Genomic DNA, 14,693 nt, shown 5'->3' with positions numbered 1-14,693 from the left:
CGCGACCTGCGGGCCTGCGGGTTAGCAGCCGAGAACCTTATGTTGAATTCCAATAGCAGATCGCGAGCGCTGGGCCGGATTGCGAATAGAACGCGCAGATCCGAGCGGGATAGCTATCGCCAAATCTGCGATTGGAAAGCGCGCGTCTCGACGGGAGCTCTTGGTGAGCGGATACCTAGCGAGGGAGCACGAGGAGATGCAAAGCGTTTTCCGGACATCCATCGGTGACTGCATGAAAGGCAGGCGCACAGAATATGTCACTCGAACTTCCGGTCAAATCCGCAGATTACGGGCGAAGCAAGAAAGAATTCAAGCTCCACGGAGCGCTCCGTGATCTGCGGTTGCTCTCAGTCTGCCATTGGAACACACAATTCAATCACGCTCCCAATCCGCCACTGGATTGTGATTGCTAGAGCAAAAAAAAAACTTGATCTGGATCTGTCACTGAAATTCAACAGCCACGTGACCACCACGGCGGGGCAAACTATGCATCTCTTAAAGCTGAAATCAACCAACGGCTGCAGATTTTGGGCATACGTGGCATTATTGGTTGAGAGAAAAAGAGCCATTTCTAGCTCACCGATAACAACTCCAGGCGGCGTGCTGCGCTATAATGTTTGGCTCACGTGTTCTGAGGAGCTACGATGCAACAATGCCACGCGACAAACGTTGACATTCCCAAGTACGCTGGGATCGCGCTAGTTGTGTCAGTGTCTTGTGTGTCTGTGTGATTTATCGCCTGTAAGATGTCTCAGTAGCTTTTACTTTTTACACCTATTCCATTCAGTATGCTGCTTTTATTATACCAGGCATTTTTAGTTCCTAGGGAGGGTACCAGTGTATTGGGTCCTTCTCTTGTGCAATACTGTACCAAAACACCTTTTTGGGTGAGGATGGTGCCCACACACTGCTTAGGTATGCTTGGCTGCGGCACCTAGCGCATTTCCTATTGTGTGCCACAGTCAATATTTTACCAATATTCTCCATTTTGTAACACAATTTAATAGAAGAAAACAAGAGGGTCTCCTCATATTTCACATTAGTGTGCCATAGCTGCAAACAAGCAGCACGTTGATAGCACAGATATAGAACTCCCATGCATTTATATATAATGCATTAAGTAGTAGACTAGAGGAGCATTTTCACCTGCTTAGCAAGAAGTGAATTAATGCGTGTGATAGTCTGTATCTAACAACCGTGAAGTTGACACCATGCCATAATTTTCCTGTTCGATAGGCAAGCATTGAAAGTGGCACAGTGGCTGGTCAACTGTATCTGCAAACTTTAACATGCAGACTTAAAAAAACTGTTGAACAGGGAATTCAACTTGTACCGACGTTTCAGCAAGTGGACTTGCTTTTGTCCGGGCAACGAACTGAGTGGTTGCTGTCCAGACAAGATAAGTCCACTTAACCCAGGATATACTGCTCGCATTTCCTGCAGTGTTAGCCTATGCGGGAAACTGACACTGATGATATTTGGCTTCAGCATCAAGGTTTAGTTTCAATGTAGTATATATGATTTTATCGATAACACAATACATGGTCATGATAACATTGTTTAATGCACCTATAGCCTAACATGATCAGTCACTGCCTGTATATAGCACTCGGTTTTTAAGGGAGAAGCTCATTTTGGTCTAGAGCAATCACTCCCTCCAGTGTACCCACTAGCCTCTGGATTATCATACAATAGAGGATGCTGTTCTATAAAGATGCATGCAAACTGCAGTTGGGTGAAATACTAGATGACGCTATACGCATTCTGTGTCATAATCGCCATTTCTCGTCTAGTTTCCTAGATAGTGCTGTCCCATAGAGATGTGTGCAATATGTCGGTTGGGTAAATGGGCACTATATGGCGTTGCAGGTGCCACTGCTAGCCTTCATAGCTTGTTCAGGCAAATAGACATTGATGAGAAAGGTACACACAGCTTGGCCAGCGACCACAACTGCCTGCTACTTGAGTTCAACTGCACAGGTAGCTCAGCATCCCAAAGCCACTTTCGGAAGAAACAGAGCAAATACTTGCCCAACCAAGCCGTTTTGGGTGTCACAAAAAACTTCAAGAAGAGTTTGTTAAGAGACCAAGCTGGGACCTATGATGACTTTTTGGTGGCCTTGTCTTCAGTCATGCAAAAACATACTGTCCGAGAGAGGCATCGCACACGTGTGGCACGCAAGCCTTGGTAGAATGCGGAAGTGAAAACTGCACGGCAAGGCCGCCGTGAGGCGAACCACTGACACCGTGTCCTAGTCAAAAGGGAAGACGGAGAAGCATGTTTGAAAGCTTGGAGTGAGCACTTTGACTTGAAACACAAGTTTCAAACACTGGTTCAAGAAAAGATTGCCAAACATAATCTCTGTCTTACGGCCTCTCTAAGGGAAGAAGGCAAAGCGGCATCGCAGATGTTCTGGCTATATGTGCAGTCATTAGATTGGGAGGATAAGTGCTCTGTTAAGCTACGAAATGCTGCCACAGGGGAACCAGTCATGGAGCTGAAGGAGCATCTCACTGCTCACCTGCTATGTTTCTATGGTCTAACAGAGAGAAGCGAGGATGAGGCTCAAGTAGAAGAAACACGCGCGCATGTGCCCAGGCTCCTTCAGAGAAGCTGCCAATTGAAGGGTCGGCTGTACAGTGGTGGGTCAGCAAGGGTGGAATTGACCGTGCATTGAAGCGAACCAGTGCCCGCACAGCTCCTGGTCAGGACGGCTTGCCAGCTAGAATACTCGAGGTATTTGGCAAGGTGACCAAAGAACAGCTTGCTGGTTTTTTCTCCAGTGTCATTGAAGGGGCACTAATTCTAAGGGAGTGGTGCCTTAGCTGCGTGGTATTTATATCAAAGAAAAAAGGCTAGTTTGATGTCATCAAAGACTACCGCCCACTAACGGTTACAGGTGTCCTGTATAGACCCTTTGCAGGCATTTTGAAACAGTGAATAAGTGGTTGGGCAGAGGCCAAAAATTCGCTTACAGAGATGCAGATTGGCTTCCATCCAGGCTGAACACTGGAGGACAATTTGTTCGCTCTCACCGAGTGTGTGAGTCGATTGCCAAGGCGCAGCAGCGGCCCCTCCTGTGCCGTTTTCTGGACGTGAAGGCGTACGACAATGTTCCACACGTTTTACTCTTTGTGAACCTGACTACAATGAATTTTACAGCTCCTCTGCTGACAATGGTGCAGCACCTATATGAAGACAACACTACCATTGCTCACTTTGGAAGTGCGCAATCCTTGCCTGTCAAGGTTACAAGAGGTCTACGTCAGGGTTGTTCGCTATCCCCACTGCTATACATTCTGTATGTGGCCAACATGGAGCGAAAGCTCCTCAGTAGTGGTCTTGGTTTCTAACTGAAATACAGTACCATGAAAGTAGACGAGATGCACAGACTACCGGGGCTCACCTTTGCTGATGACGTTGTGTTGATAAAGTCTGCTCAAGACCTTCAGGACCTCATTCACATCTCTCAGGTGGAAATAACGTGCCTTGGGCTTCACTTCAACTGTAGAACATCTGCAGTAGTCTCCCTTGCTGGCACATGTACGGATGAGGTAACTCAGGCTCGGAGATGATGTTATAATGGTGTGTGCAGTACACATAGCCTGGGAGTGCAGCTTTCCAGCAGACCAGAGATATTTGGCACACGAGAGGAGATCCTCGAGCAGAAGGCACTTCGGACCCAGTCCATCCTCTGTGGACAATGTCTCTAGGAGTGCAATTGACTGGTGATGGTTCGGGACCTTTGGAAGATAGTGCATGTGCCGGCGTTAAATTCACACATACTGTGCTATGCCTTTCAACAGTCACGTGGGACTGGCTTGAGCGATGACAGCGAGACGTTGGCCGTATATTCTCGACTGCCATGGTGCTGTGGCCAACGAAGCTATTCAGGGTGATCTCGGCTGGTCGAGCTTTGAAGCTCAGGAGGCAGTCAACAAAATTGCCTACCGTGGCTGCTTGCTCTGCATGCCCAGAGAGAGATGGGCACATTGCGTTTTTGATTACCTGTCTGCAACATGCATGCGCACTCAGTGAGTGAGGTGCCTCTACCGCATCGAGACCAAGTTTGGCCTCTTTCGCGCCCCTCCCAACGCTAACCGATCCGATGAGTGGGCAAAACAGGCGCGAGAATGAGTGCAGGAAGAAGAGGAGGCATGTTGGCTTCACAACATGTCGAAGTTGACTCTTCTTGTGTCACAAGAACCGTATTGGCATGTACGACAACTGTACGAACCAGTACGACAGCTCCATTGGTAGCAAGCTACTATTTCAGGCAAGAGCTCATGCACTCCGCACACTTGTGTGCCTTAGGGCAACTAACTAGGATGTGAGTGATGTGTGGTGTCGTGTGTGTGGAGGACAAGACGAAACAATCGACCATGTGGTACTGCAGTGTGAGGGCATTGGCACAACGATGACGAACGATGCCTCGCTAGAAACTGTTCTGTGCTTCGAGCAGGCCGGCGAACATGACGGTTGGTGTAGTGTGGACAGAGGTGCGATAGCACCGACAAAGGGCCGCCTCGAATGCTGGCGAGCAGCTGTTGCAGCGGTGAGGCACTTTTGATTGCTTCCAAGTGTGAGCGGGTCTTGTTCTTTCTTTCTTCTTCTCCTCCTCTTTCCGTTTTTTCCTACCACTTTATTGAAAAACTGGCAGCAAGCAGAGCAGCATGTTTGGCCAGGGCGTGGATTCCACGTCCACCCGTTGCAAAGGGTTGGTTGCCAGATCATCATCATCATCTCTATGATTGGCTGCTGCGCAGGCCACATGGGATTCCGCCAGTGCACCTGTCATCTCTCATTCCCCTGGATCGTTGCGGTTCGTGTTAGGTCGCGACCACGGCGCCGGGCGAATCCTGAGACGGTGCGCGCCAGAGACGCCGCTGCAAAACGTGCACAATGAGAAGCGGATGCCGATACAGTGCACACCAAGGACGCTGCTGTGAAACGAGCTCAACAAGAAGCGGACTCCGGAATGCAAGACCGGGAAGCAGCGAGGTTCTTGGAGGATTCACGGTATAACCAAAAAAACCCCAGAGCTTCGCCCATCTCACCATCATCCACTTCGTAGAGATGCTGAAAATTTTTATGATCAGAAATGCCTCACACAGGCCTAAGCAATAAAGAATTCACAAAATTTATCCTACTCGTTCGACAACAGGCAAGGAAGATTTGTCAGAGAACAGCAGGAATTACTAAGCATATTAATTCATTGAACCTACAAATGCCCATTTTATCGAGTACCCTAATTTCTGTATCTTGCACATTCCCCACTGCTCTACAGAAACTATCCTTCTATTGTCCTCAGTGGTAAGCACACAAAGTAGCAGGCACTAAAACACCGCATTTCTGCGTTTTCGTTCTGCGCTCCTTTCGACAAGTTACAAAACTATCCATAAATGCTGTAACAATTGAAGTGCCATTGGCTAAAAGTTGTACTTTTTTCCTCAGATGGTCCAGAAATACACTTCCACGGAGACAAGTTCTTGACAGTCTAGTTGACCGCAGCAGGCATCGGTAGGCCATCAAGGGCAGCTAATATGTTCTGTGCTGTTAGAATGGCCATTGCAGTTCGGGTGCGAGTTGCTGCACTACCAATGTGGGGAAGGATCACTGAAAACAGAAAAGAAGCGATACTAAGGTTTATTACAGAAGCAATGCATGTAGCATACTACACATGCACAATGAATGCCAACATAAATACCAGGTAGATAAAGGTTTGTAATACGTGTACAACAGCTCTACAACTTGTAAGTGATTTGGTACTAACAAAGTACCACATTTACCTAAGCCTTCTGGCACATGCCAGAAGACTCGGGTAAAACATACTCGAGTCTTCAGCCAGGAACTTTTGGCACATGACAGTTTGCCTTTGCATAGAAAATCCCTTTTGCTTTGTGAATCCAATAATCCGATTGCAGTTGCTTTTAAATGGCTTCTTAGAATGCCTCGACTCCAGGCACGTTCATCAAAAGACGCTGCACACGTGCCTCCTCTCCCCCTCAAAAAAGCTGCCGCAGCGCTGACCACGTCACGGATCAATGTCGAGCGAATTATACAACGCTCTGAAAGGAAAGGGTTACACGCTGCCAGGTTGCAGCACGGGGCCCAGAAAATACAAGGAAGATGTCCCCCTTTCCCTAGCCTTGGCTGTGCGGCGTGCCAATGAAAACCATAGAAGCTTCGAGAACCCAGAGCGAGCGTATAGAAGCAGCCAACACAGGAAGGCTACATAGATGGAGAAGTCTGTGTATATTTCCACCAGTATGTGAAGGCCTGTGCTACGACAGTGCGTGAGTGGCCGGTGTGTTGCCGACGTATAATTTTTGTTATTGAAGTGCGATCAGTTGATGACACTAGAGTTTCCTGGCACTGAAACCTCAGATGCAGCGGCACTACAAACAGCGCTAGACTTTGAGTGAGGGTTTCCTGGTAGAGAAGCATTCAAGCTTACTTCTAAGAACTTTGGACTGAATATGTTCAACGAACATTCTAGTCTCTAAGTGTTTTTAGATAGTTAATGCACGAGATTGCATTGAAGCATGTGTTGTTTTTGCCCGTTGTTTTGAATGTATTGGAGTATCTTGTGAGCGGTGTCGTATTGTATTTGATCACTGTAGAGTGTGCATGTTTCTGTGTTGTTCTGCCTTATCTGATAATATCTTTTTCGTTTATATTATTTTTGGCTCTGCCTCATTCTTTGGACTGCAGCCGGCATTTGCTGGCACAACAAAATGACCAACATTAAGTTGTCGGTGCTTTCATGGTGGATATCGGGAGGCCAATACATCAGCGCTCAGAATTAACCCGGTGATTGCCTTCTTTTTAAAAGGACCAGTGACTTGTTTTAATGGCCAAAATAGGCACCTTTAATTTTTGCCAGTCACAATCACAAGTTTCAGGTGTGCCAAAATCATGTGCTGCAGGTCTGTTTTCGCTAACATTGCATTTAGCAAACATACTAACATTGCATTTAGCAAGTAATACTAACATTGCATTTAGCAAACAAACATACCACAATTATGTAATCTGATATAAGCTTGCATACAGTAGCAACTAGAGCCTTGGAGGTATTATAATATTGTAGGATCAATGCAGCGCTTCGGTATTCAAGGTGGTACTTTGTCACCAGAATTTTAACACTAAGACCCGAAGGTTAAATATTTTTCAAGAATTGCCATTACGAATCTCATTATAGTGGTAATGCATTGAGACACATTCGCTTCGGCAACACAGGAGTGCAAAACAAAAAGTCTCATCTGGTGTTGAGTAAAGCTTTGATAATTTCATAAAATCTTGAACTGCATGCATATTGGTAATTCACTCATTCAAACAAAAAAAATGATGCTTTTCTATTCCACCGTGTTGTGCCTTCAGGGTTTTCCCATCACTGCTGATTATTCATAAAGTATTTGAAAAATATTTGACAGTTATAATATGTGCTATTCAATTCGAGAACTGAATTGAATAGAAGCCTGTTCCATTCCTAATTTGAATTTTGAAGTATTCACACAACCATAGTAAATATAGAAAATCAGAGGTCCTAGGGAAATTTATCTGTAAGGCAGGGCAACGAAGTCTTTTTACGCCTTTTATCGGTTTAACAAATATCGTGCACATTTTAAAGCAACAGGCACTTTCATATAGGCACACACCATTATTTTAAATATCTAAGAATATACTCACCACAATTTGGTAACTTTAACAGTGGATGGTCTGGTGGGAGTGGCTCTGGTGTCATGACATCCAAGCCAGCAGACCGGATTTTTCCAGAAGACAGGGCTTCACAAAGTGCCTCCTGATCTACAACTGGGCCCCTTAAAATATGGAAAAGAACACGTTGTCAACACAAGTGAGCATAACCAATAATAAGTGCACTTGTATTAATTGTTATCTCCACACCTTTCTGTTTTGCCTTCAAGCATGGTCGTCGGAAGGGTTTTGTCTTGAAGGGGTGCAAACCAGTGCTGCATTGTGACTGGGGGAGGGGAGAGCACTGGTGTAGCTTGGGTGAGGGGAAGTGCCCCTTTTCCACCCCCCTGCTGACGCTCATGCCTTCAGGCCTTGTAAGCATCTTTAATAAATAAAGAAATGAATAAATTTGCATCAGCTTACTGAAACACTAAAGATAAAGTGACTTTCCTTGTATTAATAAATAACAACTTCCGAATACTGAAAGCCCCACCCTTGTGGTTTTTCAGTTGGTCTGAAAAACCACAAGAAAGTAAGTGAGATAACTAGCAGAAAGGAAATGTACATGGCAACACTACCTTGATGTTGCCGCACCAACTCGCCGCAATGTCGTAGATTTCGACAGTATCTGCTGGGGCTAGGCTTGTGCGAATATTCGCATGCTTCAAATATTCGAAGGAATAGTTGTGTATTCAAATTCACTTCAATTCAAATTATTCACAATGAACGATTAGGTGTATATTAGTCCACATGTTACCGCCTGTAAGGGTGGTCAATGCAATGTATAAATGCTAAGCTGTGATAGCACCTACTCAAGAGAAATTCGCTTTGCCACGAAGCCACTTTTTAAATTTAAAGGGGCTCTGAAACACTTATTAAACATGGTCAGAAAACGCTGCCGATTGGTAGTCGAGGCTACCGAGAATACGCGAGGCAAATATTATAGTGCAGCACACGACCTGTAACTCACAATAAATTTTCAAAGCTAAAAATTGCTTTCTTCCCTCGGCAAATGACACTACAAGCTCAAGAATCACGTCACAGCCATTGGCTGATTTGAGCATGACACGCTCGTCGTTACCGGGGCCGCCACTTGTCCACTAGTACGTGTGCGATCACACTGAAAAGCCATGTATTCGAAGAAAAAAAGGGGGTGCTCAAAGTCAGGAGGTGCGTGTGACGTATTTTCTTTTGCCGTGACATTCCTCTCTGCTTAACTTCCAGCTATTTTGTCGGGATGAGAAGAGAGAATGCAATTGCAGCGTGTGACAAATTATTGGAACTCCGCTCGTACTGGACCAATTCTAGAAACTTTGCGGCGGTAAACATGTGCGGCAATAACCATGTTTACTGCCTCCATGGCTACTTGAAAAAGTGTTGCAGGGCCCCTTTAAAGAAATTTGTTACCCTCAAATCAATTCATTTTATAAAGCTTGTTATGACAACTTATATGCTCCAAGTATAATAAATTTTGAAACATCAAGTATCTTACAGGTTATCACTCGCATCCTACCAAAACTACTACTCAAGGTTGTTTCGACTTGCCTTGAACGAAAAAAAAAAAAACGGAATTTGAATAGAGCCCCTATTTCAATTCAAAAGAAATATTGTGCAGGTTAGGTCATGATAAATACTTTTTTTTATTATATGTCATACATACCATTCGAGTTCTATTTGAAATTATTTGATACAAATCGCTATTCGCTTCGAATTCGCTTTAAACCTAAAATTCACTATTCGCACAAGCCAATGAAGTAATTTATCAGTGAAAAATTTTTTCCTTAGTATTTCGAGAGGCCCAATGACTTAACAAAGCAAATTAAAGAAAAATTTCATTAAACCAATGAGGCCAACTTGCGCAAAAGAACTTCCGAGATTCATGACATTCGACCGACGTTAACAAGTTTAAGCGAAATTCAAAAATTTACCTTCGATGTTCATTTCCTCTTCTAATAACCTATGACGGCAAATTTAATGATCCCATAGTTTTGAAAAAGTAACTTATCTGTCTGAATGTATCAAAAGTTAACACAGTTGGTCTGAAAAACCTGTCATGTGCAAGACATAAAGCCCCTGTGTTAAGCCATCATAGGGTTCACAATTGTAGACTTCAAGTGAACATCAAGGGACATAAAAAAATTTCGAGAAATTCGATGCCTCAAGTTAGTGTAGTCCTTCAGTTTTTTACTAGTCGTTAAAGTCCCACAGAGGTTCTCCTTGCGGACAAATGCTGACACCAGTGGTGCAGACACTGTTGACAGGTAGTGACTGCTCAGAGGAACTTGCAAAAGATCGCAGGTGGACTAAATAAATTCTACATCCTCTTACATAGAAAGCATCATGAGAGCATAACTAAACAAGACACACAGGAAGAGACAGACGAGGATGGCGCCACTCCTCGTCTGTATTTTCCTGTGTGTCGTGTTTCGCTGTGCTCTCACTATAGTTTCTGTGTCAAAGCACCAACTTGCCCAACAGTCAACTTTTTTGAAGTACATTCTCTGTCAAGAAAGTGAACGACAAAGAGCCCAGCACTTGTGTAATGGCCACAGATTTTTTTTTTCCCGAAATTTGGGACAAAATCAGGGATGCAGCCACTAGACAGAAAAAAGAGACAACTTTCTTGTTTCGTACATGTTTCCAGCACTACTTACCTTTGTTAAACTACAACATTCACTTGTACTGGAAGAAGATATAAAGTAACTCACTTTCACGCAGTCACAAAAATGTTATTCCTCGCCCTAAACATCTTTACTCTTTACATCATGTCCAGATAAGGTTGTCCTCTGTGCCATCAAATATGCTCGAGATTCCCATGACCTTGAAGCTTTTGTCTAATGTATTGAAAGACCTCCCCCCCACCCCCAGACTAACTACGAAAATCTAAAAGCCCACATCCGCAAGAGATGCTCTCCTCAGCCTTACAGTTGATATTGTTTGGTAGACAGCAGTGCCACGGAGGCGGCCACTGCATCTTGAAGGCTCTGCTACTTTTTCTACCTAGGAACCCCAAAAATTCGGTACAGCACTTTTGTCTTGCACACCAAGAAAAAAATATTAATAATTATAATAATAATGTTTCAGATTGCTCGCACCACACTACTGACAACACTGACAACCTCCTAAAAAATTCAGGGTGCAGCTAATGCACAAATGACTCTTGATAGATATGTGGGGTTTAACGTCCCAAAACCATCATATGATTATGAGAGGCGCCGTAGTGGAGGGCTCCGGGAATTTCGAACACCTGGAGTTATTTAACATGCACCCAAATCTGAGCACACGGGCCTACAACATTTCCGCCTCCATCGGAAATGCAGCCACCACAGCCAGCAAATTACTCTTGAGTATATTTAAGGAGGATTCTTAAATGAACTACCAGTTTTGGCTATTACGTGGGTACAGCCATTACATGAGTGCATATGGTAAGTAACGGGAGGGGCAAACATCCCTCCATGGTAGCTCAGTAGCTATGACACCACTTTGCTGAACAAAAGGTCGCTGTGACCACAATCAATGTTCCTGGCATTGACACTGAAGTACGGTAGTTAGACTTGGATATCCTAACTCAAATGATCAAGTCTGGTGCAGACCTCACCACTGTTGCCGGCCTTAACCAGAAGCTGGTTTCGACATGTAATCAACCTCTTGCCTCCTTGCACACACATACATTAAAGTCTTGAAAGGTATTTATTTCTTAACAATACAATAATACAGATACCACACAAAGTATTTACTGTTGACCTTATATAGACAGCTCATTAGTGAACCACGTTTTGCATACAGCGAAAAGAATAGCTCGGAGTAAAGACAGTAAGCCAACTTCTGCTGTTCACATTCTTTGTGTGCAACTGCCTGAGCAAGAGAAAATCAAGTCATGGCAGTTGTACTACCTCATGCATAACACGAGATAAATGCTCTACATTCAAATCATTTACCAGCATCACTGCCAACTGAGGGCATACACACTGCAGCAATGTTTCCTATCCGATACCTTTATAAATATTCTACATATTTTTTAAAACCATATTAAAAATTTTAAAAATTTGTTAACAACAGATTCTGCTAACTTTTTTTTACTTTCAGTAGCAGGAAAAAGGCCTATTTAGAAATAATTCATCAGGTTTGCATCAACATCAAAATACACGTGACCTTGTTAAGTAAAAGTCTGAGGAAGACCTGTGCAAGACCACTGATGATTGTCTTGCAGAGCTGTCATCTTGTTTTCACAGTATCACCATCAGACTAAGAAATCGCACCATTGATGTAATAGTAGGTACCTTAGTGAAGATACCATACTGAGTATAATTAGCCATGCCAGCTCTCCGACAAAAATTCATAAAAATCATCTCATGAACGGTCCAGGATATTTTACAAATCCCCCACATAATGCAAATGCACTGCTCATGTCATCCATTCCTTCTATTTAAGTGGGCACCCTGTTTTATGATGCTCTACCAACTCATTTGAATTACTATGCTGTTCAAGTGTACTGAATGCTTATTGGCAAAGTAATGCTACAATGTGGATTCCTAAAGCATCCTTTACTTATATCTTCATCAATTACTACTGTGTGCAATAACGTGTTCATGATGACTATATTTTGCATGACTGTGTATGTACAGTAACGCCCAACAGAAGTTGCTGCATGCGGTCAAAGCACTATCAATGGTGCAATAAAACAAAGCACTAAGAGGAAAAACATTCTATGACATAAGTACTGTTTTGACAACAGTGACTTCAAAACCAATTTCACCTTTGCCAGTGTTAGTACAGGCTTGGAACCCCTTCAACCATGGCCACCATGTTGCAACTCGTATTGGGCCCCACTGTACACCGTACTAGCCCTAGAAAATGCAGTCACAATGTGGCCTCTATCCATCAGTTACACGGGTGGAAAGCAAAGCTGGTCTGCACCATATTATGTACATGTGAAGGCAGAAGTCCAGGGGAAGAAGGCAGCTTGAAAAGATAAAGAAATTTGTGAACACGAGGCATCAAAAGAACAACTGTTTCAATAAGCAGACTTGCCTTCTTGACATGACTTTCAGCTTTGAAAAAGACAAGCTTGCTTATCGAAATATTGGTTCCAGCGACACACCGTGTTCATTAACTTTTCATTATGTACCTATCTAACTAGTAATGACTGCCAAGTTTTTACACATCAGAACCACAATTGTGATGAGGCATGCTGTAGATAAGGGACTCCAGATTAATCAACACCACCTAAGGTTCTTAACACTTCACTCCCTAGTGTCTCGAATTCGTTACATAATGAAGAACTGGCAAGTAACGTAGCTTTCAGCATGAAAAATCTAGCACCATCTCATGCAATGTATTTTATTCCAAAAGTAATTGTGTTTGTAGCTGATAGCATAAAGAGTGTGTAAAGGAGATCCCTTTTTTGTTCTTTCTTGCCTGGCTGACACAAGTTCAATCTTGAATGATTTTGTTTATTTGGTGTGTACGCACTCAAGACGTGGCACACAACATGTTGCGTAGTTTTGAAATATGTTTTTCGTTGGAATGCCCTCGCTTCTATAGCATGTGGAAAATTCGTGACATACATAAAAGTATGTACTAAAGGTGGATTTTAGATAATTCATCTATGGAATAATTTAAAGGTTGCTATTTAAAGCCAGGAAATTAAAGCAATTTTTATTTTATTTGGCAGTTTCATAATTCAGGCATTAAAGGGTTAAACAACCTCTTAATAAGATTAACAACCAATTTTTATGGTTCCCATTTTATTTCAAATTTTTATGGTTCCCATTTTATTTCAAAAGCACAACAGAAAGCTTACCGAATAAAGTGTTTTGCAGAATGTTAATGTGGACAATATATTTGTAATCAGAACTTTTTCTATCAGCAGAGATTATGAAGGCTTAGGCACAAGTGACAGCCCATGCAGCGAACGGTCAACGAGAGCGGTTCGTGTTTGAGCACGGTGGTTTGTTGCATATACAGACACTCCGCGTGCATGTGCCCCAGCTTGGCATGTTCCACTGGCTACTACGAAGGCAGCACCACCTCTCACCGTGCAACTTCTTTTACCTTGTAAGCCGCCCAAACTGGAGCAAGGATAGATAGCAATATACATATTATAGCTTGCAGGACTAATTATGGCATGCACAACAGTGTCAGACTACGTGACTACGAACACCAAAGTGATTGATTCCATATTTACAGATTCAAGGCTCTTTTGCTAGGTGATGCAACATACCAATTTTTTTGTTACCATTAAAGACGACTTAAAAAATTAATCCTACACATAACACGAAAAAATTGTTAGAATCTGTCACTATGCTTCATTGTCTTCATTTATTTGTACCCAGATTTAATCACATGTTTTGACCAGTTTTTGGTACTTTTCAATCCAAATACACGAGTATTTTTGCAATTTGCCCCCCTTGAAACGCGGCCATCATGACCAGGAGTTAAAACCTACTGCCATTGAGCTTCACAGCAGGACAACTTACATGCTAAGCTGCAACGGCAGGTTACTTGCACAACTAAGCCAGACTGAGAAGTGCATGAGTTATCACCAGGGTGTCTCCCAATTAGATATTTCTAAATTCCCCGACTTTTCCAGGTTTTCCATAATGATTAAAAGCGAATTCTATAACCCCTATATCTGCTTGGAAAACTGTGCACTGGAAACAAACCCTTGAGTCTTAAAAAAAAATGCCCCACCTCCCCGAAGGGAATTGTGAGGAAATGCGAATGCATTGCATCCATAACAGCGTTTGGCACGTGAGAACCCAGCATTAGAAGAGTAATTTTTTTTACACCATGTAGCCAATAGCAACATTCGCCGCACATAGCGTTTTTCTGTAGCAACAAACCCGGTATGCCTTTCCAGCTCTAGTAGCTAGTGTGCACAGTTAAAAAATACTATAAAGTGAACAAAACAAACAGCGTTCTCAGCTCAGCACTGGAATTTCACAGTGGTGTCTCGAGCACACATTCCCGGATGTGCTTGAGAGGCGCCCAGCCC

The 14,693-nt window shown here is 43.3% G+C and overlaps 1 protein-coding gene across 3 annotated transcripts in view; it reads right to left on the bottom strand.

Annotated features, from left to right (window-relative positions):
* Nucleotides 1-5,421: 5,421 nt before the first annotated feature.
* The window catches only part of LOC119161348 (glyoxylate reductase/hydroxypyruvate reductase), a 32,516-nt gene continuing 23,244 nt past the window's right edge, over nucleotides 5,422-14,693 (bottom strand). For all 3 annotated transcript variants that reach the window (XM_037413776.2, XM_075879455.1, XM_075879456.1), the window contains 2 exons: nucleotides 7,691-7,821; nucleotides 5,422-5,617 (listed from right to left, as the gene is read on the bottom strand). In XM_037413776.2, coding sequence (XP_037269673.1) covers nucleotides 5,499-5,617; nucleotides 7,691-7,821 — 250 coding nt within the window. In that variant the 3' untranslated portion in view covers nucleotides 5,422-5,498. The remainder of the gene's footprint in view (nucleotides 5,618-7,690; nucleotides 7,822-14,693) is intronic.

The sequence above is a fragment of the Rhipicephalus microplus genome, chromosome X (assembly GCF_043290135.1).
Source record: "Rhipicephalus microplus isolate Deutch F79 chromosome X, USDA_Rmic, whole genome shotgun sequence".
NCBI lineage: Eukaryota > Metazoa > Arthropoda > Arachnida > Ixodida > Ixodidae > Rhipicephalus > Rhipicephalus microplus.
This window is presented reverse-complemented; position numbering and strand designations above follow the sequence as displayed.